Source organism: Geotrypetes seraphini, chromosome 12 (assembly GCF_902459505.1).
Source record: "Geotrypetes seraphini chromosome 12, aGeoSer1.1, whole genome shotgun sequence".
In the NCBI taxonomy this organism is placed as follows: Eukaryota; Metazoa; Chordata; class Amphibia; order Gymnophiona; family Dermophiidae; genus Geotrypetes; species Geotrypetes seraphini.
The window spans coordinates 84,465,506-84,493,337 of NC_047095.1; the positions used below are offsets into that span (position 1 = coordinate 84,465,506).

Consider the following 27,832-nt stretch of genomic DNA (forward strand, 5'->3'; position numbering starts at 1 on the left):
ACCACCTATGCTTACGCAGACGAAATTCAATTAATTCATCCCTTCAACCCTGAAAACATTAATGAAATACATTTAATCAACCAGAAATTTGAAAAAATCAAAAATTGGCTTATACACAACAGACTAGCTCTAAACATAACTAAGACGAAAGCACTACTCTTCCCAACTAAACAGGGGTTAAAACTATCGGCTCCATTTTTAATTGACAACATACCTATAAACCTAGTATCATCATTGAAGATACTTGGAGTTATTATCGATGATAAACTTTCTTACCATGATCACATCAGTAATGTTGTCAAATGTTGTTTCTATCGTTTGCGTATGATTCGTTTTATGTTTAAGTTTCTAGAACCCAAATCCCTAAACATTTTAATACACTCACTTGTCATCGCCAAGCTTGATTATTGTAACTCGCTATTGTTAAACATTACTCAAAAGGAAAAGAAACGTTTACAAATAATCCAAAACACTGCAGTTAAAATCATTCATAATGGAAAAAAATTTGATCATGTAACTCCCTTTTTGATTGACTCACATTGGCTTCCCATTAACCAACGAATAACCTATAAAATTTTGCTTTCAGTATTTAAAACGCTATCCACCAACGAACCTCAATTTATAGATCGGTTGCTCATCCCTTACAACACGACACGTTCACTCCGATCTACATCTCAGGGACTGCTAATGGTTCCTTCTTTGAAAATTATTGGAACCAGACGTCACGATATATATTCTGTAATGGCCCCTTTAACCTGGAACGCCTTGACTTTATATATAAGAGAAGTTAAAGATCTCAGCAGATTCAAAAATAATTTAAAAACTTTTCTATTTAGAGATGCATTTAGGCCCTGATTCTCTAAAAGTGCGTCCCGATTTTAGGTAGCTGTAGGCGTCCTACAGCTGTCTAATCAGCCAATTGGGATGCACGTTTTTTAAAAAAATGCTCCCCAGGCAGGCCTGAAGGCGCCTCCGGGAGCCTAGGGAGACCCGTAAGACGTCTAAGCTCGCCTAAGAGCCTTAGGCGAACATAGGTGGCCCTACGCGTCTCCCTAGTAGAGGAAGAAACCTTAAAATGTAGGCCAGCAAAATGCTGGTCTACATTGTAAGTAGACGCAGCCGCTATACTTATCGCGGCAAGGGATCTCTCTGCCGCTATAAGTATAGCGGGCCGCGGCTTGTCCGATCGGATGCCCCCCCTCCGATACTACCGACTGCCCCCCCCACACTATCAACCGCCCCCCCCGACATTACCGATCTCCCTCCCACCCCAACACTACCGATCGCTGGCAGGAGGTTGCCCAAACCCTCCTGCCAGAAGATGCCCCCCCCCCGACAATATGGATCGCTAACAACCCCCAAACCTCCAAACTAACCTGTTCTTCAGGCCAGATGGTTCTTGCCCGTCCAGCTGGTAGGCCCGCCTCGTCGAAATGAGGCGGGCCCGCCCCTTCCCGGCCATCCCGCCGAAGCCTAAGGCCTGATTGGCCCAGGCTCTAGAAGCCTGGACCAATCAGGCCTTAGGCATAGCGGGTCTGCCCATCCCCACTAAGTCTAAGGTCTGATTGGCCAATCAGGCCTTAGATTAAGTGGGGATGGGCGGACCCGCTATGCCTAAGGCCTGATTGGTCCAGGCTTCTAGAGCCTGGGCCAATCAGGCCTTAGGCTTCGGCGGGATGGGCCAGGAAGGGGCCTCCTGCCAGCGATTGGTAGTGTTGGGGTGGGAGGGAGATCGGTAATGTCGGGGGGGGCGGGCGGTCGGTAGTGTCGGAGGGGGGGGCATCCGATCGGACAGGCCGCGGCCCGCTATACTTATAGCGGCAGAGAGATCCCTTGCCGCGATAAGTGTAGCGGGCCGTGTCTAATCTAACCCGATTCTCTAACCAGCGTCTGTAACATGGACGCCGGTTACAGAATCGGGGTTTTAGTGTAGGCCGATTCTGAATAGGACGCCTCTCCCGGGCGTCCTATACAGAATCAGGGCCTAGGTGTCTTGCGAGCCTCGCCTTCAATATAGGCGGCCTGCCTGGGGAGCAATTTTTAAAAAAACATGCATCCCGATTGGCTGATTAGACAGCTGTAGGACGCCTACAGCTGCCTAAAATCGGGACGCACTTTTGGAGAATCAGGGCCTTAATGTTTAAATAATTCATTTCTAACAATCTTAATCCCATTCCATATGTTTTTCCCTTATTTGGTTTTTCTTTTCTTCTCAATTATGAAAAATATCAATATTGTAACTGTCTTCTCTTCCTTTTTCTTTCCCTTATGTATCTGAGTCTGTTTGTTCTGTCAGTTTGTTTTTAACCCCTTTTAAAGTTGTATAATGAACTCTAGATCTATCTCATATTTTAATGTTACTCGCTTAGTATGTAATTCAAGTTTCAAGTTTATTTGTTATTTGATTAATCGCCTATTACAATTACTAAGCGATGTACACATAATAAAATAAATTTCTAAAATGTACATCAAATAGAGAGTAACGTTAACAAGGGTATAAAATAATCAAAAACAAACTAATTAAAACAAGGCAAATAATACAAAAACAAGCAAACAATAGGACAAAAGGGGAAGAAATACAATGTTCGATAGGAAAGAATCAACAATTAAGGTAAAACACAAAAGGAAAGGGAGGACAAATAAGCGATTTATCAAATTTAAATAAACTTGAAACACGTACTTTAGTTAGATTGTGAGCCTTCGGGACAGTAAGGGAATTTCTAAGTACCTTTCTTATTTATAATTTTAATGTATATTTTCTGTAAACCGCTTAGAACCTAACGGATTAGCAGTATATAAGAAATAAATTACATTACATTACATATATGCACACTACATTAATAATTTATTAATCAACCTTACTTTTTTCATAAATTATAAATATATTGAATATACCACCCTCTGACTTATAACAAACACCTATTTCAACAGACAACCCAGGCAAATGCCCTTGTTGCCCTGAAAACCTGGATAATCAGTTCCACATTGTCCAGTATTTTATTTAAAATGTCCTTGCCAAACTGGTGCTTCATGGATTCAACTCCTGCTTTCATAAGATCTTGTTCTCTCTTGAACAACAACTGACAAAATGTTCAAGCCAGCCCAACACAATCTTGCGTTTTGCCACACAGGTGTCCTCAGGAGCTGAAGCCACTATGTCTTTCTTGAGATAAGGAGACCAGAATTGAACAAAATACTCCAAATGATGTCGCACCATGGAGCGATACAGCGGCATTATAACATTTTTAGTTTTGTTAACCATCCCTTTTTAAATAATTCCCAGCATCCTGTTTGCTTTTTTGGCTGCCGCTGCACATTGGGCGGAAGGTTTCATCGTATTGTCTACAATGATACCCAGATCCTTTTCTTGGGCGCTAACCCTCAAAGTGGACCACCCTAGCATCTGGTAACTGTGATTCAGGTTAGTCTTCCCAATGTGTATCATTTTGCATTTGTCCACATTAAATTTCATCTGCCACGTGGACACCTAGTCTTCCAATTTCTTAAGGTACGCCTGCAATTTTTCACAATCCGCATACGTTTTAACAACTTTGAACAATTTAGTGTCATCTGCAAATTTAATCACCTCACTCGTCGTTCCAATTTCCAGGTCATTTATAAATAAGTTAAATAGCACCGGTCCCAGTACAGACCCCTGCGGCACTCCACTGTTTACTCTCCTCCATTGAAAAAAAATGACCATTTAACCCTACCCTCTGTTTTCTATCTGATAACCAATTCCTAATCCACAACTGAACTTTGCCACCTATCCCATGACTCTAATTTTCTCAGGAGCCTCTCGTGAGGAACTTTATCAAAAGCTTTCTGAAAATCTAGATACACTATATCAACCGGCTCACCTTTATCCACATGTTTATTCACACCTTCAAAGAAGTCAAGCAAATTTGTGAGGCAAGATCTCCCTCAGTTGAACCCATGCTGACTCTGTCTTATTAAATCATGTTTGTCTACGTGTTCCACAATTTTATTTTTTATAATGGTTTCTACCATTTTGCCCGGCACCAAGTGAGGCTTACCAGTCTGTAATTTCCAGGATCTCTCCTGGAGCCCTTTTTAAAAATCGGCGTAACATTGGACACCCTCCAATCTTCGGGTACTATAGTCGATTTTAGCAACAGGTTACAGATCACTAACAGCACTTCAGCAATTTTATGTTTGAGTTCTTTTAGTACCCTGGGATGTATACCTTCCAGTCCTGGCAATTTATCACTTTTTAACTTGTTGATTTGATTCAGTACATCTTCCAGATTCACTGAGATTTCTTTCAGTTCCTCCGCATCATCACCCTTGAAAACCATTTCCAGTTCAGGTAGATCTCTTACATCTTCTTCGTAAAGACCGAAGCAAAGAATTCATTCAGTCTTTCCGCTATGGCCTTATCCTCCCTGAGCGCCCCTTTCGCTCCTTGGTCATCCAAAAGTCCCACAGATTCCCTCACAAGTTTTCTGCTTCTATTGTACCTAAAAAAATTGCTATGAGTTTTTGCCTCTTTTGCAAGTTTCTCTTCAGATTCTTTCTTAGCTGTCTTTATCAATGCTTTGCATCTAACTTGTCAGTGCTTGTGTTTCTTCTTATTTTCTTCATTGCTTATCCGATTGCCTGACAGATTTATTACACCCTAATTACCTGCTACAGTGGTCTTTTCCGAGTTTCCTAGCAGTCTCCGATTCTGCCATGCAAATGTAGTACAACGAGGTCAATATCAAAATGAGAATTCCAAGCAATTCTCTATCATCACTGAGTGTTTCTCTAACCTCATTGTGCCACATTTGCGGCCAAAATTTGCAGTCAGGTCTGAGCTATCGTAGCCTTACTTTCTGATCAGTGCCTGAACGCTGAATGGATCAGGCACTCACAGGAAAGTAAGGTTTAACAGCTCAGACCCCTCCCCACAAATTAAAAATACAAAAACCCCAAATCGAAGATTGGCAGGAGAGATGCCCATTCTTTTTCATTGCGTCACACAATCCCCCTGACACTACTATCCATCCCCCTACCCAGCAGCTGGAGAGATGCCCACTCCCTCTCGCCGCACAGTCCCCCGACATTAATACTCACCACCCACTAGGAGAGATGCCCACTTCCTCTTGCTGCACAGTCCCCCGACACTACTACCCACCCCCCACAGGAGATGCCCACTCCCTCCAACTCCCCCTATGCCCCCGCCGACCGCCCGCCCCTCTCTACCTTATTGACAAAATTGGCTAGAAGGATGCCTACCTGTTCTGACTGGCAGGCCTGCCTCTTACAAAATAACGGGCCTGCCCCTTCCTGGTTCATCCTGCGATGTGCCAAGGAGGGGCCTAAGGCTCTGATTGGCCCAGGCGCTTAAGGCTGCAGGGTGGGGGGTGAGTAGTTATGTTGGGAGATCATTCGATGAGAGGGAGTGACCATCTCTCCTGCTGTGGGTGGGGGTAGTAGTGTCGAAGGATTGTGTGATGCAACAGGAGTGGGCATCTCTTCCGCTGTGGATGGGAGTAGTGGTGTCGGAGGATTGTGTGATGCAGCAGGAGAGAGTGGGCATCTCTTCCGCTGTCGGAGGGGGGGGGAGGTAGTAGTGTTAGAGGATTTGTGTCGTGGCAGGAGGGAGTGGGCATCTCTCCCGCTGCTAGGGGTGGGTGTCTGAAGGCTGTGCTGACAGAGTGGGCATCTCTCCTGCCGATCTTGAATTAAAAATATATGCGGGTGTATTCTGCGCATATGCTAATCACTACTACCAGTGACTCATCTCATGTAAATTTAGCGAGCCTATGTGAACATCCGCGAACCTCACTTGCATGCGGGGTCTTTTGAGAATGACTTGCCTATTTGAAATTGTTACAATTGTGAACTCGGTAGCAGCCCATCAGATTTTACTGTTAAGTTTTGAAATCTTCCTGAGAGGGTAAAAAAAGACTAGCAAGGATGTGGGGGAGGAGGGATAGCCGAGAGGAGGACTGTGGGGATGGAGATGGGCTGAAAGAGGAAACTGTTGCGATCAAGGGAGGAGGGACAGAGAGTATATCTAACTTTTAATCCCCTCCCCACAATGTATGCGACCACCAGTGTTAATCTTTGACCTTGCTAGAATATAAAGTCTGACTGCAATACTGCACCGAGAGGAAGAATCTCAAAACTCACCAGTAAAATTCAGCGTCGATATAATGGCCATAGTGGAAGTGATTTTTATTTTACGGGTGATTTTCAGCATAATAGCATGCAGGGAGAACAGCAGAGGGAATGTTCCCCTCTTCACTGACACCCCCCTTGTCTGCTGCAGCCCGGCCCCACCCCTGTAGAACAGGGGTGTCAAAGTCCCTCCTCGAGGGCCGCAATCCAGTCGGGTTTTCAGGATTTCCCCAATGAATATGCATGAGATCTATTTGCATGCACTGCTTTAATTGTATGCTAATAGATCTCATGCATATTCATTGGGGAAATCCTGAAAACCTGACTGGATTGCGGCCCTCAAGGACCAACTTTGACACCTGTGCTGTAGAAGATCGGCAGAAGGATACCCATTCCCTTCTGCAACTTGGGTCCACCGTCCCCTCCCCAACAACCCCCTAATACTCCCGGCAGGAGGAATGCCCACTCCTCCTGTTGCCAGGGTCCCCCACCCCCGATAACTCCCCTAACACTCCCGGCAGGAGGGATGCCCACTCTCTCCTGTTGCCAGGGTCCCCTGCCCCGACAATCCCCGCCTCCCCATACCTTTATGACAAAGGCTGGTCAAAGGGATGTCTATTCCCTCCAGCCGACAGGCTTCTCTCTTCAAAATGGAGGGCCTCCACCTTCTGGGTGCATCTTGGGATGCACCAGGAAGGGGCCTAAGGCTCTGAATTGGAGACTGTTAGGAAGCTCAGAAAAGAACCTTATGAGCCGTTCTGATAATCAACCAGTAAAATATTGGCAAACTAAACCAGCTGGAACCGGTTTAGCAACCATTGTTACAGGCATGGTATGTTTTGAGAATCAAGCCCTGAGTCTATGCAGAACACCTAGGTACTACAGGGTTCATGCTGAAATCTATGCAAATTTCCTTAACACCTCTTAATCAATTTAGAAGAAAGACAGTAGGGTCTTTGGGCTAGATTCACTAAGCAAATTGATCGTGTACCGATTTGTTTGCGACCCCTTTGCGACCAGATTTCCTTCTGGTCCGATTCTCTAACCTCTCCTGCGATCCGCTTCCAATCTGTGCATGTAAATGAGGGGAAACGCATGCAAAGTATATAGGGATGCAATTCACCAAAGAAATTTTTGAAACCGACTGGAGGATAAGGGGATAGAGGGGTACAGATAGAACTTGAGGTAGATTATAGAAGTGGTCAGTAACCACTTCACAGGTCGCGGACCTGATGGGCCGCCGCGGGAGCGGACCGCTGGGCAGGATGGACCTCTGGTCTGACCCAGTGGAGGCAACTTCTTATGTTCTTATGACTGGGCTGGCCGATTAACCCAAGAAGCGACTGCTGGGGACCAGTCTCAAACATCTTTCCGACTCTCCAGTTCCATTGAAGCCCTGTTCTTTTCTGCTCCGAATCTCTCCTGCCTGCCGCCCTGATGCTATTCCCCGGATTTCTCCTGCCTGCTCTGCCTCGATCTCTCCTGCCTGCTCTCTCCCGCATCGCCGCTCAGCTCATCCGCGGATCCTCCTGCCTGCCGCTCCGAATCTCTCCTGCCCTTTCCCACACTGCAAGCCCGTGGTTTTAACCCACGGGTTTAAAGCAGGTTAAAACCACATGCTCACTGGGCTACAAAAAAGTAAAAAGTGAAAAAAAAAAAAAAAGTCATGGCTCAGAGGGGTCTTAGACGCATGCACAGACCATCTACAAGCAAAGAAGATAGTCTGTGCATGCATCAGGATTGCTCTTCTGCAATCCGTGTGGTTGATTGGGGGTGTGCCTCCGATCAGCCTAATTAGCATAAGGACGCATTGTGAATAGGGAGCCCGGACATGGATCGGGCACGGACTGGCAAGGTAAGGTGGGCTTAGTGAATCTAGCCCTTTGTCTTCTACTAGTGCAGGGATCTCAAAGTCCCTCCTTGAGGACCGCAATCCAGTCGGGTTTTCATGATTTCCCCAATGAATATGCATGAGATCTATGTGTATGCACTGCTTTCAATGCATATTCATTGGGGAAATCTTGAAAACCCGACTGGATTGCGGCTCTCAAGGAGGGACTTTGAGATCCCTGTACTAGTGGAAGTTCAAAGAAAGCATTTGTTGAACTGGTCCTATTGGTAAAAAGGCAGGAAGAGACTGGGCTACCACATTCTAGTTCAGGGCTGCCCAAGTCTGGTCCTCGAGATCTACTGGCAGGCCAGGTTTTCAGGATATCCACAATGAATATGCATGAGAGAGATTTGCCTGCACTGCCTTCTTGGTATGCAGATCTCTATCATGCATATTCATTGTGGATATCCTGAAAACCTGGCCTGCCAGTAGATCTCGAGGACCGGACTTGGGCAGCCCTGTTCTAGTTAATAAGGTTCCAAGTTTTACTAAATTTCTGCAAGTGCTTACGTTGAGGCAGTGGCATGCTAGAAGTAGATATTCCGTTTTGTTACTACATGATATTTCTTTTAACTTGAATCCAAAGACAAGATAGAGATGGACACAGTGACTAGGTAGGAGAGCATTGCTCATAATGCTAGCTATTGCATTAAGGAGCTGCTAGCTACTGCATTAAGGACCATAGAAAATAGAATATGGGTAAATAGCTACTCTACTTACATGCTTCCTTTCTGTAGCTTTCAGTGATTTTGCAGCATAGTAAAAAAGCTGAGTCCCACATAATGCTGCCCAATATTTTGTCCATGAAGCCACCTGTATACAATAAGAATGTACAAAAGAATTATTTAAAAGGTTAGCATATTAGGATCCTTAAAATACAATACTATAGCAATACTTAGTTATATACTGCATACTAACAAACAAAAGTCAAAAGAATTGCAACAACTTCCAACAGCTTGAGACAGAGAATATGACTAAACAAGGACATTTCAGTGGTGGTTTGGAGTATAAAGAAGAACTGGCTGAATTTTTCTGACAGCAAAAAATAGGAAAGAAATGCCTAGTTCTTTACCATTTCAACTGGCACTACAGAAATAAACAGAAGAAAAATGAAAGAAAAATGCTGTGTTACCTATCAGAGTTGTTGGCTCTTTCTAATCTAAATCGAAGCACTTAAAGAGATTATGTCCTTACCTTGGTAATATCTTTTCCAGTAGATCGGAGTGTCATTCTAGACAAGCCGGTTATCTCCCTATGGCTGCAAGCTATCTGCAGAAGGAAACCACTCTGGATTTTTTTCTGTGCCCCTCTTACTTCACTGTGAGTTCTACTGCCACCTGCAGTTAGTACCCAAGCATACTAGAGCTCAAACCAAGTAAGTGAAGTAAAGATACAGATGGGACACTCCGTAATGATAGAACTGTTCGGCTTTAACATAAAACACTAACAGTTAATGAACTAGCAACAGCTGACAGAAGCATCAAAGGAGCTCAGGTAGTACCCTGGAAACGTTCAATCTATTATATAGTATTCAGCAAGGCCCAAAGGGCTGACTGGCATCCAAGACTAACTTGGAGAAGCATTAAAAGTATGAAACAGTAGCAGGCGCAGGAAGGATAGGGCAGAAGTCTAGAATGGCACACCTTTCTATTGGAAAGCACAGTTACTTACCATAACAGGTGTTATCCAGGGACAGCAGGCAGATATTCTTGACTGATGGGTGACGGCACCGACGGAGCCCCGGTATGGACAATTTTAGAGTGATTGCACTCTAAGAACTTAGAAAGTTCTAGCTAGGCCGCACCGCGCGTGCGCGAGTGCCTTCCCGCCCGACAGAGGCGTGCGGTCCCCAGTTAAGATAAGCCAGCTAAGAAGCCAACCCGGGGAGGTGGGAGGGATGCAAGAATATCTGCCTGCTGTCCCTGGATAACACCTGTTACGGTAAGTAACTGTGCTTTATCCCAGGACAAGCAGGCAGCATATTCTTGACTGATGGGTGACCTCCAAGCTAACAAAAAAGAGGGATGGAGGGAATGTTGGCCTTTAAGAAAACAAATTTTGTAAAACAGATTGGCCGAAGTGTCAATCCCGTCTGGAGAATGCATCCAGACAATAGTGAGATGTGAAAGTATGAACTGAGGACCAAGTAGCAGCCTTGCAGATTTCCTCAATAGGAGTGGAACGGAGGAAAGCTACAGATGCTGCCATAGCTCTAACTTTGTGGCCCGTGACAGAACCTTCCAGTGTCAGGCCCGACTGAGCATAACAGTATGAAACGCAAGCAGCAAGCCAATTGGATAGGGTGCATTTAGATACAGGATGACCCAACTTGTTAGGATCAAAAGACAAAAACAGTTGAGGAGACGATCTGTGAGGTTTAGTGCGTTCGAGATAGTAAGCCAAAGCACGTTTACAGTCCAAGGTATGCAAAGCCTGTTCACCTGGATGAGAATGAGGCTTTGGAAAAAATACAGGTAGGACAATGGACTGATTAAGATGAAAGTCAGACACAACCTTAGGGAGAAATTTGGGGTGTGTACGTAGAACCACCTTATCATGATGAAAAACCGTGAAAGGTGGATCGGCCACTAGTGCATGCAACTCACCGACCCTCCTGGCAGAAGTGAGAGCTATCAGGAAGACCACTTTCCAAGTGAGAAATTTGAAATGTGCTGTGGCCAAAGGTTCAAAAGGAGGCTTCATTAAAGCGGAAAGAACCACATTGAGATCCCAAACCACAGGAGGGGGCTTGAGAGGTGGTTTTACATTGAAAAGGCCCCTCATGAATCTAGAAACCAGAGGATGAGCCGAGAGGGGTTTTCCATGAACTGGCTCATGAAATGCAGCAATGGCACTAAGATGAACTCTGATAGAAGTAGATTTAAGGCCAGAGTCAGACAAGGAAAGAAGATAGTCCAACACCAGTCCCACTGCCAGAGACATGGGATTATGGTGATGTAAGAGGCACCAGGAAGAAAACCGAGACCATTTCTGTTGATAACACTGAAGAGTGGCCGGTTTCCTGAAGCATCAATGATAGAACGGACAGGCTGAGAAAGGAGTGAATGAGCCGAAGTCAGCCCAAGAGAAACCAAGCTGTCAGGTGCAGAGACTGTAAGTTGGGATGTAATAGGGACTGTTGATGCTGAGTAAGCAGAGAAGGAAACAGTGGAAGAGGTATGGGTTCCCTGCAACTGAGTTGAAGTAGAAGGGAGAACCAATGTTGCTTGGGCCACCGTGGAGCGATGAGAATCATGGTGGCTCGTTCCCTCTTGAGCTTGAACAATGTCCGCAGCATGAGCGGTAGAGGGGGAAATGCATATAGGAAGAGATTGGTCCAATCCAAGAGAAATGCATCGGGTGCCAGACGGTGAGGAGAGTAGAGTCTGGAGCAAAACAGGGGCAGCTGATGATTGTGAGGAGCTGCAAAAAGGTCCACTTGAGGAGTGCCCCATTGGGCGAAAATGGACTGAAGAGTCGTGGGATCGAGAGTTCATTCGTGAGGTTGGAGAATTCTGCTGAGATTGTCCGCTAAGGAATTCTGCTCCCCTTGAATGTAGACAGCCTTCAGGAATAAGTGACGAGCTGTCGCCCAAGACCAAATCCGTTGGGCTTCCTGACACAACAGGCGAAAGCCCGTCCCTCCCTGTTTGTTGATGTAGTACATTGCAACTTGATTGTCTGTGCAAATGAGTAGTACTTGAGGAAAGAGAAGATGTTGAAAAGCCTTGAGGGCATAAAACATCGCTCGGAGTTCCAGGAAATTGATGTGGTGTTTCTTTTCCTGGACAGTCCAAAACCCCTGAGTTTGGAACTCGTTCAAGTGAGCTCCCCAGGCATAGGGGGAGGAATCTGTGGTGATGACTAGTTCATGAGGAGGTAGATGGAACAGTAGACCTCTGGATAGATTTGAAGATGTCAACCACCAAAGAAGCGACTGTCGAAGAGACGAGGTCACAGATATGTGTTGTGAACAAGGATCCGTCGCTTGTGACCACTGGTTCGCTAGGATCCATTGAGAAGTATGCAGGTGGAGACGTGCGAAGGGGGTGACATGTACTGTCGAAGCCATATGCCCCAATAGCACCATTATGTGATTGGCAGAGATGGTAATCTGTTGAAACACCTGCCGACAGAGATGAAGGATGGTCTGAAGGCGGTTGGATGGAAGAAACGCCCTCATCAGAACAGTGTCCAGAATGGCTCCAATGAATTGAAGTCGCTGGGTTGGAATGAGGTGCGACTTGGGTAGATTGATTTCGAAACCCAACAGCCGAAGAAAGTGAATGGTCTGGTTGGTGGCAAGCAGAACCTGAGGAGAGTGAGCTTTGATCAGCCAGTCGTCCAAGTAAGGGAAGACTTGAAAATTGTGAGAGCGGAGATAGGCCGCTACTACAATCAGGCATTTGGTGAATACCCTGGGAGAGGAGGCCAGACCGAAGGGTAGCACCTTGTACTGATAATGGGTTTGATTGATGAGAAAGCGTAGATATTGCCTGGACGTCAGATGGATAGGAATATGTGTGTAAGCCTCTTTTAGATCGAGGGAGCATAGCCAGTCGCCCTGAGAGATGAGAGGGTAGAGGGTGGCAAGAGAGAGCATTTTGAACTTCTCCTTGACCAAGCATTTGTTGAGATCTCTGAGATCTAATATAGGTCTGAGGTCTCCGGTCTTTTTGGGAACTAGAAAGTACCGGGAGTAAAATCCCTGACCTCTCTGATCCTGAGGAACTTCTTCGATGGAATTGAGAAGAAGGAGGGATTGAACCTCTTGAGCTAGAAGGAGGGACTGAGACTTGTTGGAAGCAGACTCTTTTGGCAGGCCTAACGGCGGAGGATCTGAAAATTGAGGGAGTAGCCGTGGGCTATGATAGAGAGCACCCACTGGTCGGTGGTGATCACTTCCCATCGAGTTAGAAAAATGTTTAGTCGACCTCCTATAGGTTGCGGAAGAGGACATGAAGGAGGAAGACTGGCAATGCCCTGGAGAAGCGAGTCAAAAGGGCTGAGTCGGTTTAGTCTGAGCAACAGGCTTCATGGCAGGCGGCTGTTGTTGGCGAGCCTGTTGTTGTTGCTGCCTTTGCCTCCGAGGCTGAGGCTGAATCGGCCGAGCAGAAAAACGCCTCTGATAGGACGTCTGCTGCCTGAAAGGACGAGGAGGAGGAGGTTTCTTCTTGTTTTTCAATAAAGTATCCCACCTCGTCTCATGAGCAGAAAGCTTCTGAGTGGTGGTATCCAGAGATTCACCAAACAGCTCATCACCCAGGCAGGGAGCATTGGCAAGGCGGTCCTGGTGGTTCACATCAAGGTCTGAAACGCGAAGCCACGCCAATCGTCTCATCGCTACAGCCATAGCAGTAGCTCGAGAGGTCAGTTCAAAAGTGTCATAGATGGAACGGACCATAAACTTCCTGCTTTGCAAGAGACTGGCAGTGCATTGTTGAAAAGCAGAAAGCTTGCGGTCAGGAATATATTTCTGAAAAGTGGCCACCTGCTGGATAAGATGTTTCAGGTAAAAGGAAAAGTGAAACGCATAGTTACCTGAACGGTTGGCCAACATAGCATTTTGGTAAAGTCGTTTACCAAATTTATCCATGGCCTTGCCTTCTCTGCCAGGAGGGGCAGAGGCATATACACTAGAGCCTGCAGATTTTTTGAGGGTTGACTCCACCAGCAAAGATTCATGTGGAAGCTGAGGTTTGTCAAATCCTGGGATAGGAATAACTTTATAAAGTGATTCCAACTTCCTTGGAGCTCCTGGAATATTGAGAGGAGTTTCCAAATTTTTGTAAAAAGTTTCCCTTAATATATCATGAAGGGGTAACTTTAAAAATTCTTTGGGAGGTTGTTCAAAGTCCAAAGCCTCCAAGAATGCTTTTGACTTCTTAGAATCAGATTCCAAGGGAAGAGAAAGGGTGTCTGACATTTCCCTAAGAAATTTGGTGAAGGAAAAGTGCTCTGGCTTACTAGCAGGATCCTGCACTGATGGGTTAGCCTCATCCGATGAAAAATCCTCCTCGGTACCGAGGGGATCATCGGAGTCATCCCATAAATCAGGGTCCCATACTGATGGGAGATGGCCCTGAGACAAAGGAGTAGAGGATTCGGTATGCCTGGTTTTGCGTATCGATTTGCCTGAACGCATCGACACCGTACCCGGTGACTGTAAAACGGGACGGGTGTCAGAAAGCGGTACCTGATCAGAGGCCGAATGAGCCGTACGTCGAAGAGACTTTGGCTCTGCCGATAAGACAGGCATAGAAATGGAAGAGGCAGATTTTAGCGGTACCGATAACGTCGATGCTGATAACATAGGCTGGTCGACTATCGGTACCGCAGGCTCAGTGGGTACCGACACCGGAAGGTTCGGAGTTAACAGAGCCGGGAGCAGGTGTTGTAATTGCTCCTTAAGCTGGACCTGAAGGATGGATGCTATACGCTCATCCAGAGACGGTCCCGATGGCACCGGTACCGCTTTTTTCTTGCTCGGTACCTGCGGTGTCGCTCGACGCTCAGGCGAAATCGATGCCGATGAAGAGGCAGTGACTTCTATGGGAGCGGAGTGTTTGCGGGGCCGGCACGCAGTCTGCAGGACTTGGCTCACTGCTTGTTCGACTGGCGGGCCAAGAACAGAAGGGGATGTCTTCTTAGCCGGCTTACCTGAAGGGTGCGACACCGAAGAGACCTCTTGTGGTGTCGAAACCACCGGTGCCGATTTGGAGGAAGTCGCCGGAGTCGACGCCGGTGGAACTTCCATAGCGGCACTAAAAAGAATCCGCTGTTGAATTTGGCGGTTCTTCAAAGTTCTATTTTGAAGAGAACTACAGCGGGTGCACGTTTCCGCCCTATGGTCCGGACCCAAACACTGAAGGCACCACTTGTGCGGGTCAGATAAAGAAATAGGGTGTGCACACCGCTGACACTTCTTAAAACCCGGAGAAGGGGGCATGAAGGGAAAAACAACAGTAGCAAAATCGAAGCCCGAGGCTTCAATGGTGCCAACAGGCCCCGCCGGGGGCCGACCGAAAAAAGTCGAAAAAAATAGACTTTTTTTTTTTTTTAGGAAAATAATAAAAGAAGAAAAAGTGAATAAATCCACAAGAAAAATTACGCGAGCGGGAAGGCGAAAAAAGAGAGTCCAACAGCCGTTGGAAACACGCGTCTTCTTAGCTCCGCGGAAACTAAGAAACTGGTGACCGCGCGCCTCTGTCGGGCGGGAAGGCACTCGCGCATGTGCGGTGCGGCCTAGCTAGAACTTTCTAAGTTCTTAGAATGCAATCACTCTAAAATTGTCCGTACCGGGGCTCCGTTGGTGCCGTCACCCATCAGTCAAGAATATGCTGCCTGCTTGTCCTGGGATAAAAGATATTATCAAGGTATGAACATAATCTCTTATTCCAGTGCAATAGGTGTGTCATTCTAGACAAGCAGGACGTACAAAAAGCAGTCCCAGAAATCTAAGGCGGGCTGGCTATGCCAGCCCGTAATAAGGAGGAACCAATTGCAGAATCCTCTTGTGCCCCAATTTCACCCTGTAAAACTTTCCAAATGTATATAATGTAAACCAAGTCACTGCTCGACAGATCTCCTCTGGTTAGACCGCCTGAGCTTTGGTTCATGATGAAGCCACACTTCTGGTCGAATGCACCTTGACAGAAACTGGGGACAGTCTTTCACAGCCAACGTAGGCTGAAGAAATGGCCTTATGGATCCATCTGGAGATTATGGCTTTGGAAGTAGGTGCCCAATTGGTGTTCAGTTTCTTTTATTATGATGGACTCGACACGATTGCGTTCGGCCCACAAGGGCCTGCCTTGGGAGTCTTGTTATAAATCAAATCGTACAAAATCCACAAAATTTTCAACACATTCTGTAGGGAACCTCTCCTTAGTGAACTAACAGGTACTGTTGACTGCAGCTTAGGTGAACAGCTGGTGTGAAGGCAGTTTCTCCTGTTTGTTTCCAATAAACCCTTCTTTGGAAGCAGGTGCGCCATGTTTAGATGAATGAGTCAAAACAAACAGATGGTCGGAGAGCCTAAACTTGTTAGTGAACTTGAAATAGCGAAGCAGCATTCTTCTCACGTCCAACTTCATCAAAAGGCGGTTCTGCTTCCTAGAACCTGTAGGTTGAAAAACAGGTAAACAGACCTTCTGATTCACATGAAACACCAAAACCACCTACTGCAGAAACGAAGGAACAGTGTGCAAGGAAACTCTAATCTCTGAAATTCTGAGGAAAGGCTCTTGACAAGAGAGCACCTTGAGCTCCGAAACATGCCATGCTGATATCACTGCAATGAGGAAAACCATCTTGAGTGTCAAGTCCACCAGGGATGCTGCTTCCAAAGGCTTGAACAGAGTCTTAGTGAGGCTTTTGAGAACTATGTTGAAGTTCCACGAAGGGAACAGTGGCTTAAGCGGTGGTCTAATGTGAAAACATCCTTCAGAAATCCGGCAACATCTGGATGAAATGCCAGTGTAGAGCCACAGTCCTGAGCCATGAAACAAGAGAGCCCAGCGACCTGGATCCAAAGCAAAGCCACAGTGAGGTCCTTGTGAAGGCTCACATGGAGAAAAGCCAGTACCACCGAAACCGGAGCCGAGAATGGCCTCAAACGCTCTTAGTTTTCCATGCCTTAGTGAAGGCAGAAACAGAAACACTCCTTCCAGCTCACATGCAGAAGGTAAAAACTGCAGATGGCGGTAAAGCTCACAATGGAGTAGAAGGGGCACAGAAAAAATCCAGAGCGGATTCCTTCTGCAGATGGTTTGTGGCCATGGAGAGAAAACCCGCTTGTTTAGAATAACACACCTATACCACTGGAAAGACCATTATATCCCAAAGATGATTAAAAACGGTTTACACTAAGATCAAAATAATAAAGGTATAATACCAGCGACAGTTTACATTAATATTTCTGAAACAAACAGGTTTTTAAGGTTTGGTTTTTGGGGGTTTTTTTTAGAAATATATAAAAATTCTTCCCAGCCCCCAAGAGTTGATGGGCATCCAAGAATCAGCTTGGAGAATCATAAACAGACTGAAACAGTAGGCAGGCGAAGTAAGGACTAGGCGGGGGTCTAGAATATCTCACCTATCTACTAGAAAAGAGCTTACCAAGGTAAGTATATAATCTCTTTTTCCAGTGCAAGAGTTGCGACATTCTAGAGAGATGGGACATACAAAAGCAATCCCCAAAAAGCTACAACCTCAGCACCCAGAGGTTTTGGGTTCAAACCCATGCTGCTCCATGGAACTCTGGGGAAGTCACTTAATCCCCCCATTGCCCCAGGTACATTTGATAAATTGTGAGCCTGCCAGGTCAGACAGGGAAAAATGCTTGAGTACCTGAACAAATTCATGGCCAATGTGATGCCGGTTTTTAAAAAGGGTTCCAGAGGTGATCCAGGAAATTACAGACCGGTGAGAGTCTATAATGGATTAATTTATAACAATTTTTATTAATGATGTTATATCTATAATGGATTAATATAATATAACAAGACAGGCTCTCTGCATAAATACACTATATTTATTATATAACTTAGATCATAGCACCATTTTACACAATAAACAAAATGAATGAATCTATCTTGCACTTCTAATTAATAAAATCTGTGTTAACCACCTAGGCTCTAGCCTGGCGGTAGAAAACCTGGAGCAAATACACAGTTCCTTCAAAGACCTTTTCGGAATAAAGTCAACCTGTTGCACCACATAGTCTGTGTGTTTTATTGCATTTCTCCAACGCTCTTGCAAGCGTTTTTTGATTCTTAGATAAAGATGGTAAATATTCCAATTCAGACTGTATCCAGCCAGCCTGACGTAGCACCACATTTTGCTATTACAGCATTATCAGGAGCTGAAGCAGGTTTTCAACTTCTAAAACATAAATACCTATTTTATTACAAGATTCACTCCCTACTGAACATATGATATAATAAACATCATTACTCAAACAAAGACAAAGCACCGACACTTCTTCAATTCATCATAGAATAGAAACTGCATGGGTTTACAAGCCCACTCTCCCCTCAGAAAGGATCCAAAAAGCTGAAAGCCCATATCACTTCCCTAGCTTGTTTTAAGCTATCCCACACTCTACCCCAGGACCTATCAGAGGGCCCTGGAGGGATGACATCATAGAATGATCCACTCTACCTCTTTATTAAGGCCAACAGGTTCTGCAGCTCCCCATTGACAAATGAGCCTCTGCTCTTTACATAGCAACATCTTTGAAACATCTCCGCCTATGTTGGGTCATACTACTAAAAGCACTACAAACCTTACTTCCTGGGATATAATGGATTAATGAGAGAAAGCCAGCATGGATTTAGTTAAGGGAAATCTTGCCTCACCAGTCGGCGGGGCAAGAGGGCTTGGGCTCCCTTTTGCCCCAATCGTGTCGGGGAGTCGGGGGGGTGGGGGGGGCAAGAGGGCTTGAGCTCCCTCTTGCCCCGATCGTGTCGGGGAGTCGGCGGGGCAAGAGGGCTTGACGTCAGAGAAAGGGCGGGACCGCCAAGAGGAAGCAGCAGGACACCGGTAGAAGCTTTTATATGATTGGGGGGGGGGGGTCGGGAGGCTGTGGGAGTGCGAGCGGTCCTTCAGGGTAGGGGTGCGTGCAAGCGGTCCTTCGGGGTGGGGGTGCGAGCGGTCCTGCGGGGGGGGGGGTGAATCGGACGTCGGGGGGGGGGGGCATCAGGCTTTCAGGGTGGGGACAGGACTTCAAGGGGGAGAGGAGAGTCGGGGCGGGCGAAAGGAGAGTCGGGGTGGCCAGAGGAGAGTCGGGGCGGGCGAAAGGAGAGTTGGGCGGCGACGGGAGAGTCGGGCAGCATGCGCGGTATACAAAATTTTTTAAACATATATTTCGGTTTCCCGCGCGCTATACCCGTGTGCGCGTTTTACACAGGTGCACGTTATCTACGTGAAAATACGGTAGATGCCTTTTTACATTGAAAGTATAATTATAATTATGGGAGGGGGGGTGGTATATCTTAAATAATAAAATGCTAGCCCGCGCATGCGCAGTAGCAAAACGTGTTCCCTGATCCCTTTTCTGTCGGGATGTGGCCGCACGAGTGCGCATGCACGCGTATTACCTCACAAAGGCGGCGAACTCTGACACCAACAGCAGCGCCACTGCGATCGGGAAAGCACAGCACAGCCGGCGACTCCCCCCTCCCGCCCTCACTCACTGCCAAAACCACCACCTCCTCCTTCTCGCCGGCTCACCCGCTTTTAAATGAAGAGAACGCTGGCTTTGCTGTCTTCTGTCCACTGCGGGCCGCCCTCTCTGACTACTTCCTCTTTCCGCTAGGGTTGGCCGCAGTGGATAGAAGACGCCGAAGCCAGCGGCTGTAACCGCCGATCTCCGTTCCTCGGGGGGGGGGGGGGTCTGGGAGGAGAGGGATCGCGGCCACTCAGCGCCACCACCGAGGAGCCAAGCAACTTTCCGCTGCCCGGGACCCGACTCATTTGCCGCCCCTCCCCTCTTCCCTTACCGCGGGCCCAACTGGCGATTTAAGTAGCGTGTCAGCAGTCTTCACACGCTGCTTCGGGCCCTTCTACTGCCCTGATTTGCTCCGGACGTGCCAGAGTAAATCAGGGCAGTAGAAGGACCTGAAGCAGCATGTGAAGACTGCTGACACGCTGCTTAAATCACCATGTGTAGTCGGGCCTGCAGGAAGGGAAAGGGGGTAGAGGAAACGCTAATGCAGGCACAGGGAACTGGTGTGGGGGGAGGGAAATGAAAGGGGGAGGGAATGCTGCTTTGGACAGACAGACAGAGGGAGGAAGGGAGACAGAAAGAAAAGAAGAAAGACACGTGCAGGTGCACAGGGAACTGGTGTGGGGGGAGAAAAATGGAGGGGGAGGGAATGCTGCTTTGGACAGACAGAGGGAGGAAGGGAGAAAGAAAAGAAGACACAGGGGCAGGTGCACAGGGAACTGGTGTGGGGGAAGGGAAATGGAGGGGGAGGGAATGGTGCTTCGGACAGACAGACAGAGGGAGGAAGGGAGACAGAAAGAAAAGAAGAAAGACACAGGGGCAGGGAGATATACAGAAAGACAAACAGACAAAGGGGGCCAGGGACAGAGACAGACAGAAAGAAAGACAGCGGGAGTCGTGTCAGGAGGGGTGCGGGATGCGGCAGAAGGAACTTTTCCAATGGGTGCAACTGGGCGACTCTCGGGAACCTCTGATCAGGGGCAGAGCAAGGTAAGTGTATTATAGGGATAAGAAGGAGGAGGGTGGGAGAAAAAGGAAGGGACGCCTACTGCTGGACAAGGGGAGAAGGAAAGAGGTGCTGATGGACAGGGGGGAGGTAAAACAAAGGGAGAAGGGCTGCTGCTGCATAAGGAGAGCAGTGAAGGGGTGGTGGTGGACACAGGGGAGGTAAAAGGAAGGGAGAATGGACAGGGGGAGCAGGCAAGGGGTGGTGATGGACAGCCAAGGAAAAAGAAAGACAGAAAGAAAGAAAGCAGCTAAGGAGAGAGAAAGAAATAAAGAGACACACACACACATATATATTCTAGAACCCGTTAATGTAACGGGCTATAAGACTAGTAGTTATAATATAGGTTTAATCAATATCTATGAATATAGCACATGTATGTTATTTTTTGATTCTAATATCTGTGAAAAGGGTGGGTGGGGGAGGAAGATATTTTATGTATTTAAGATGACAATAGAAAGAATTTCAAGTGATGTGTATGATTCAATTGATGTAATATTGTGTACTTGATGTAGGATGAAAAAATGAATAAAGAATTGGGGGGAAAAAAATGATGCTTTTACAGAAAGATTTCATCTAGCAAGAGGGGTACGTCAGGGATGCCCTTTGTCTTCTCTGCTATTTGATATAGTTTTAGAGCCGTTATTATTGGCAATTCAACAAACAGAGGGGATACAAGGAATTCCGTAGGCCGGCAGAATATATAAGGTTTCAGCATACGCAGATGATATCTTATTAGATTTAAGTGATCTGAAACAAACTATCCCAACTTTGCTCCAATTGATTGAAAATTTTGGGAAATTTTCTGGTTATAAAATCAATTGGAGCAAATCTGAGGTTCTCCCATTAAATGTTCATTGTGTTAAGGGATTACTCGATCCATTCCCATTCCTCTGGAAAGAAAAAGGATTAAAATATTTAGGAATAATTATTCAAATAACTCTGGAGGAAACCATGATTACCAATGAAAAAATATTATTGACAACGGTTAAAGAGATGTGTGAGCTATGGAACCTGTTGCATCTTTCTTGGTGGGGGAGAATTCAAACAATCAAGATGATGAGGACTGCTTCAGTTACTGTGGACAACTGGACCCAAAAAGGCTTAGAATCACTTGAGTAAGGAATTAAGGACGCCTCAGCCCCACCACTCCACCGTTGTAATTTTATTTAATATTACACCGGGAAGGCTGTGTGGTGCCTCATCATCGGCAGTCCATTGAAATTAATTTTTTATTTATTATTGTTTAGCCATTTTATCTTTTTGCAAATTTTATTAATCCATTATTAATATAAATGTTAAATTCAATAAAATTATAAATATTGACTTATCTCAGCCGCCTTGGGAGCCAGACCCGACATGTTTCGCACTGCTTGAGTGCTGTTTCAAGGGTCTCCCTGCGAGAGTAGAAAGGAGAAAAAACTAAGTCAAAATAGTTCATTCTTAGTCTCCCCCCTTTTTTTAAATTCGTTAAAAAGTTTCCTAATCCAATACTTTACGTCCCCTAAAGAACTTAATTCTGAACCAAACTAAAGGACTCACCGGGGCTGCCGCTGTCATCCGACTCCTGCTATAAATTTTTCATGATGGCGGCGGCGTCTCCCGGGTCCATTTAAATAACAGCTGTGATCGTATCTTAAACCCTCCTACTTGATGACGAAATCCTGTATCTCAGCCTATCAGCGTGCCCCATTCAACTTCACTATTGAGCCCACGTGGTGTCACAGTATCAAGCTCAAAAATGTAGCGTTGTTCCATCTCGTTTAGTTTAGTTAAATTTTTCCCACCCTCCATACCCATGATCACATCTATGGCACGCCATCTAATGTCTCCACTGGTATGTTTATACTTTTCCCAATGTTCCACCAATGGGGCCTGCATGATCTTATTATTTATGCGGGATTTATGTTCTGTGAGCCTGACCTTGATTTTCCTGTTAGTTCGTCCTATATAAACAAGATCACAGGGGCAGACTATTGCATAGATCACATTTGTAGAGTCACAGTCTGTATCCGATTTGGACCTAAGTACCCTCGTTCTATCCGGGACCCTCCAAGTATCCCCTTGAATACCCGAAGGGCACCATTGGCATTTTCCACATGCCCTGTGGTATCCTGTTTCTACCTTAGTTTTGATACCATATTTCTGGAAATTACAACGTTGGGCCAAGATGGTACCTCGCGAATATGCTATCATAGGGAATCTTTCCAATGGGGTGTGAGATTGAACTACATGCCAATATTTTCTTAACAAGCCTTCCACCATTTTAGAAGCCCTTGAAAACGGAAGAATACAAGTAAGCAAATTTTCATCAAGCTTCTGAGAGTTTTTAGATTCTAAAAGGAGAAGCTCACGTTGGGCATATCTTCCCCTTTTATACGCCAATCGGATAGCTCGCTCCGGATACCCTCTGTCTCTAAGTCTATCTGCTAGTTTGTTAGCATGTATGTTATACTCGCTCATTGAAGAACAAACCCTGCGAATCCTTAAAAATTGGGCAATCGGTAGATTAAACCTTAGTTTAAACGGGTGGAAACTTTCGTAATGTAAGATGGTATTGCGTGCAATTGATTTCCTGTACAGTGAAGTAGCTATTTTTCCTTCCTGTGTATAGATGGAAATATCCAAAAACTGTATAGATTGTTGGTTACATGTCATAGTAAAACTTATATTCAGATCTACTGAATTTAAGTATTGCAAAAAAGAGTCAAGTTCAAGTATGGTGCCATCCCAGATGAAAAAAATGTCATCTAGAAAACGGCACCAAAAACAGACGTGTGGGTACCAGCCTGAACCGTATACCCACTTTTCCTCAAACTTTGCCATGTATAGGGACGCAGCAGAGGGAGCCAATGTGGCCCCCATTGCCACCCCCTGTATCTGTTGGAAAAATGTGCCTTGATATTCAAAATAATTGCTATTGATGACCCATTTTGCCAATTGTAATAGAAAATCAATCGTCATGCGGTGAGGGGGGTTCTTTTGTAGGGTCTCTCTGATAACTTCCAAAGATTCTGTCTGGGGGATTTTGGTATAGAGAGAGACAACGTCAAGAGTTACCATCCATTTGTTTGTCATATCTAACTGAAGGTGAGAAAGATTTCTAATAAAGTGGGACGAGTCCCTAATATAAGATCTTATCCGAGGGACTTGATCCCTCAGAAAATAAAATGGCTAAACAATAATAAATAAAAAATTAATTTCAATGGACTGCCGATGATGAGGCACCACACAGCCTTCCCGGTGTAATATTAAATAAAATTACAACGGTGGAGTGGTGGGGCTGAGGCGTCCTTAATTCCTTACTCAAGTGATTCTAAGCCTTTTTGGGTCCAGTTGTCAAAAGACATTGATTTGTGATTTAGTTATACTGGACTTAAGTGTCTTTACAAAAAAAAGCCAGCGTTATCAATACTAGCTTCAAGTGGAATTGAAGATGGCTCAAAAAGAGACTTCATTTGAAGGGTACACTGAAGAATATTTCAAATGTATTCTTTCAAAACCAGCCCTACTTGATGAAGAAGATATACCATCTGGGGAGGCCTCTTGGCTGGAATTAGAAAATACAATGAAGAGGGCAATCAGGGCAGAGCTACACAGTAGCACGTTGGTACAATATCTCAAGCGGACGATGATACCCAGGGGATTACGTATTATAAAAGAGCCCAAGATGATTTCCACGGACAAATCTTTTTCGGACCGGTGGACAGCCATTTTAAACAAATGCTCCAGAGATTTAATGATTCTCCTGGTGGAGACTACTGAAGGGACAGAGAAAGAACTTTGTGCTAAAGCGAGCGTGATGGAGAGTGATTTAAAGCAAAGACCTGATATATCTGATTTTGATTCTAAACTACAAGATCTGAAGATGTCTATGAAAAAGTTTAGAGAAGAGATAAAAGCTAATAAAATAAAAAAATGGAAACGTGACGAACGTGATTACTTGAATGATCAGGTATACACCTGGCAGAGAAGATATTCTGCAGCTCCAATAAAAAAGAAAGTAGCATTCGACAGCACTTCAGGAGACTCAGACTCTACCGGTGAATCCTCTATGGAAGCAAGCAGTGAGAAACCAGGGGAGTCTACCAATGTGGAAAGACGGGGCAGAGGACGGACACGACAACCACGAGGAAGAGCAATGATACAACAACCAACAATGAAAACTCGGACGGGGACCAATCGACCATGATGAATCTATCCTCTTTACGACTTACTGTCCACCAAGAAGAAATTATGGAAAGAGGATTGGGGTTTGTGATGACTCAACCTCCAGATTTTTTCAGGCTGCATGTGGCATTTCACTCGTTCATCAGGAAAATGCAATTGAAGGTGTTCTTCCATACCGACATGGGACTGGAAAATGCAATAGTAATTGAGGAAGAGAGAGAAGAAGAACAAGAGGATCAGCCTCAATCTAAACCCAAGTCCATTGAAGTATGCAAGGTAAAATCATCTTGGATACCGCCTGGCCCAATGGACCCCTTGATTTTCACCTTCCGCCAGTTGGTGAGCCAAGGGTTAAAGGAATTACAAAACCAATGGGTGAATAGGGGCCCTTACAACACCACCAAATTACAACACCAAGGCTTTAATGAACTTCTAAAAAATGAAAATATAGTGATAATAAAAGCAGATAAAGGTGGGGCCACGGTTATCCTCAATAGAACTGATTATGAGGTTGAAGCAAACCGTCAACTCTCAGATAGACAAGCATATGTCCCCTTGTCCGAAGATCCCACTACAAAGCTGGGTGAAGATATTCTCAAATTTCTGAATTACCATCTAACAGAAGGTACCATCACTCAGAAGGAGTATTCTTTCTTGTTTGAGAAGAATCCTAAGATCCCTCGTATTTCCTTTGTGCCAAAAATTCATAAGACCATTACTAATCCCCCAGGGCGTCCTATAGTCAATACCCGCCAGTCCATTTTAGAACCTCTATCGAAAGTGGTGGATTATTTTCTGAGGGATCAAGTCCCTCGGATAAGATCTTATATTAGGGACTCGTCCCACTTTATTAGAAATCTTTCTCACCTTCAGTTAGATATGACAAACAAATGGATGGTAACTCTTGACGTTGTCTCTCTCTATACCAAAATCCCCCAGACAGAATCTTTGGAAGTTATCAGAGAGACCCTACAAAAGAACCCCCCTCACCGCATGACGATTGATTTTCTATTACAATTGGCAAAATGGGTCATCAATAGCAATTATTTTGAATATCAAGGCACATTTTTCCAACAGATACAGGGGGTGGCAATGGGGGCCACATTGGCTCCCTCTGCTGCGTCCCTATACATGGCAAAGTTTGAGGAAAAGTGGGTATACGGTTCAGGCTGGTACCCACACATCTGTTTTTGGTGCCGTTTTCTAGATGACATTTTTTTCATCTGGGATGGCACCATACTTGAACTTGACTCTTTTTTGCAATACTTAAATTCAGTAGATCTGAATATAAGTTTTACTATGACATGTAACCAACAATCTATACAGTTTTTGGATATTTCCATCTATACACAGGAAGGAAAAATAGCTACTTCACTGTACAGGAAATCAATTGCACGCAATACCATCTTACATTACGAAAGTTTCCACCCGTTTAAACTAAGGTTTAATCTACCGATTGCCCAATTTTTAAGGATTCGCAGGGTTTGTTCTTCAATGAGCGAGTATAACATACATGCTAACAAACTAGCAGATAGACTTAGAGACAGAGGGTATCCGGAGCGAGCTATCCGATTGGCGTATAAAAGGGGAAGATATGCCCAACGTGAGCTTCTCCTTTTAGAATCTAAAAACTCTCAGAAGCTTGATGAAAATTTGCTTACTTGTATTCTTCCGTTTTCAAGGGCTTCTAAAATGGTGGAAGGCTTGTTAAGAAAATATTGGCATGTAGTTCAATCTCACACCCCATTGGAAAGATTCCCTATGATAGCATATTCGCGAGGTACCATCTTGGCCCAACGTTGTAATTTCCAGAAATATGGTATCAAAACTAAGGTAGAAACAGGATACCACAGGGCATGTGGAAAATGCCAATGGTGCCCTTCGGGTATTCAAGGGGATACTTGGAGGGTCCCGGATAGAACGAGGGTACTTAGGTCCAAATCGGATACAGACTGTGACTCTACAAATGTGATCTATGCAATAGTCTGCCCCTGTGATCTTGTTTATATAGGACGAACTAACAGGAAAATCAAGGTCAGGCTCACAGAACATAAATCCCGCATAAATAATAAGATCATGCAGGCCCCATTGGTGGAACATTGGGAAAAGTATAAACATACCAGTGGAGACATTAGATGGCGTGTCATAGATGTGATCATGGGTATGGAGGGTGGGAAAAATTTAACTAAACTAAACGAGATGGAACAACGCTACATTTTTGAGCTTGATACTGTGACACCACGTGGGCTCAATAGTGAAGTTGAATGGGGCACGCTGATAGGCTGAGATACAGGATTTCGTCATCAAGTAGGAGGGTTTAAGATACGATCACAGCTGTTATTTAAATGGACCCGGGAGACGCCGCCGCCATCATGAAAAATTTATAGCAGGAGTCGGATGACAGCGGCAGCCCCGGTGAGTCCTTTAGTTTGGTTCAGAATTAAGTTCTTTAGGGGACGTAAAGTATTGGATTAGGAAACTTTTTAACGAATTTAAAAAAAGGGGGGAGACTAAGAATGAACTATTTTGACTTAGTTTTTTCTCCTTTCTACTCTCGCAGGGAGACCCTTGAAACAGCACTCAAGCAGTGCGAAACATGTCGGGTCTGGCTCCCAAGGCAGCTGAGATAAGTCAATATTTATAATTTTATTGAATTTAACATTTATATTAATAATGGATTAATAAAATTTGCAAAAAGATAAAATGGCTAAACAATAATAAATAAAAAATTAATTTCAATGGACTGCCGATGATGAGGCACCACACAGCCTTCCCGGTGTAATATTAAATAAAATTACAACGGTGGAGTGGTGGGGCTTGAGGAGTAGTGGCTCGTGGCCAGCAGGGGGTGCTGTTTATGGTACGATGCAATGGATGTCAGAAGCATGATAGTGCAGTATTTTTGTAGCGCCAGTTTTTCATATGATTCTGGGTAATTCTAGTTAGAGAAAATTCTGTGTTAGTTAAGGACCACGCCCAAATAGAAGCGTACGGAAAAACAGGTGAATAAAACATTTTAATATAATGTAGCTAAGGCCAGAAGAAAAAACACACTAAAGATTAATATAAGGAAAAGAATGGTGATTTTTTGTGTACTTTGCTGTTGAACTAAATCATGGTGGAAATCATGACTACATGAGACATGGAGTCCAGTTTAGATTCTTTTGTATGTACTATGACTGTCCTGTCTTAGGCCAGCATCTTGTGCCAGTGAATAGTTTCTGTTCTTTGTTCAGCTTCCCGCCTTTAGCCTCGTGGTTCTAATTGAAAACAGATGTGCTCAGGCTAGTTAGAAAAAAGCATATTAGATTCCATATTCCAAACTGAGATATAAAATGTATGAAGTATGAATGGCCAAGATATGAATGAAATTATGAATGTTTGGGGCCCATGGATGTAATATGTG

General features: G+C 45.0%; 1 protein-coding gene across 7 annotated transcripts in view; it reads right to left on the reverse strand.

Moving 5' to 3' along the window:
• RALGPS2 (Ral GEF with PH domain and SH3 binding motif 2) overlaps positions 1-27,832 on the reverse strand; it is a 595,760-nt gene that overhangs the window by 75,650 nt on the left and 492,278 nt on the right. For all 7 annotated transcript variants that reach the window (XM_033915477.1, XM_033915478.1, XM_033915474.1 and 4 more), the window contains one exon: positions 8,741-8,833. In XM_033915477.1, coding sequence (XP_033771368.1) covers positions 8,741-8,833 — 93 coding nt within the window. The remainder of the gene's footprint in view (positions 1-8,740; positions 8,834-27,832) is intronic.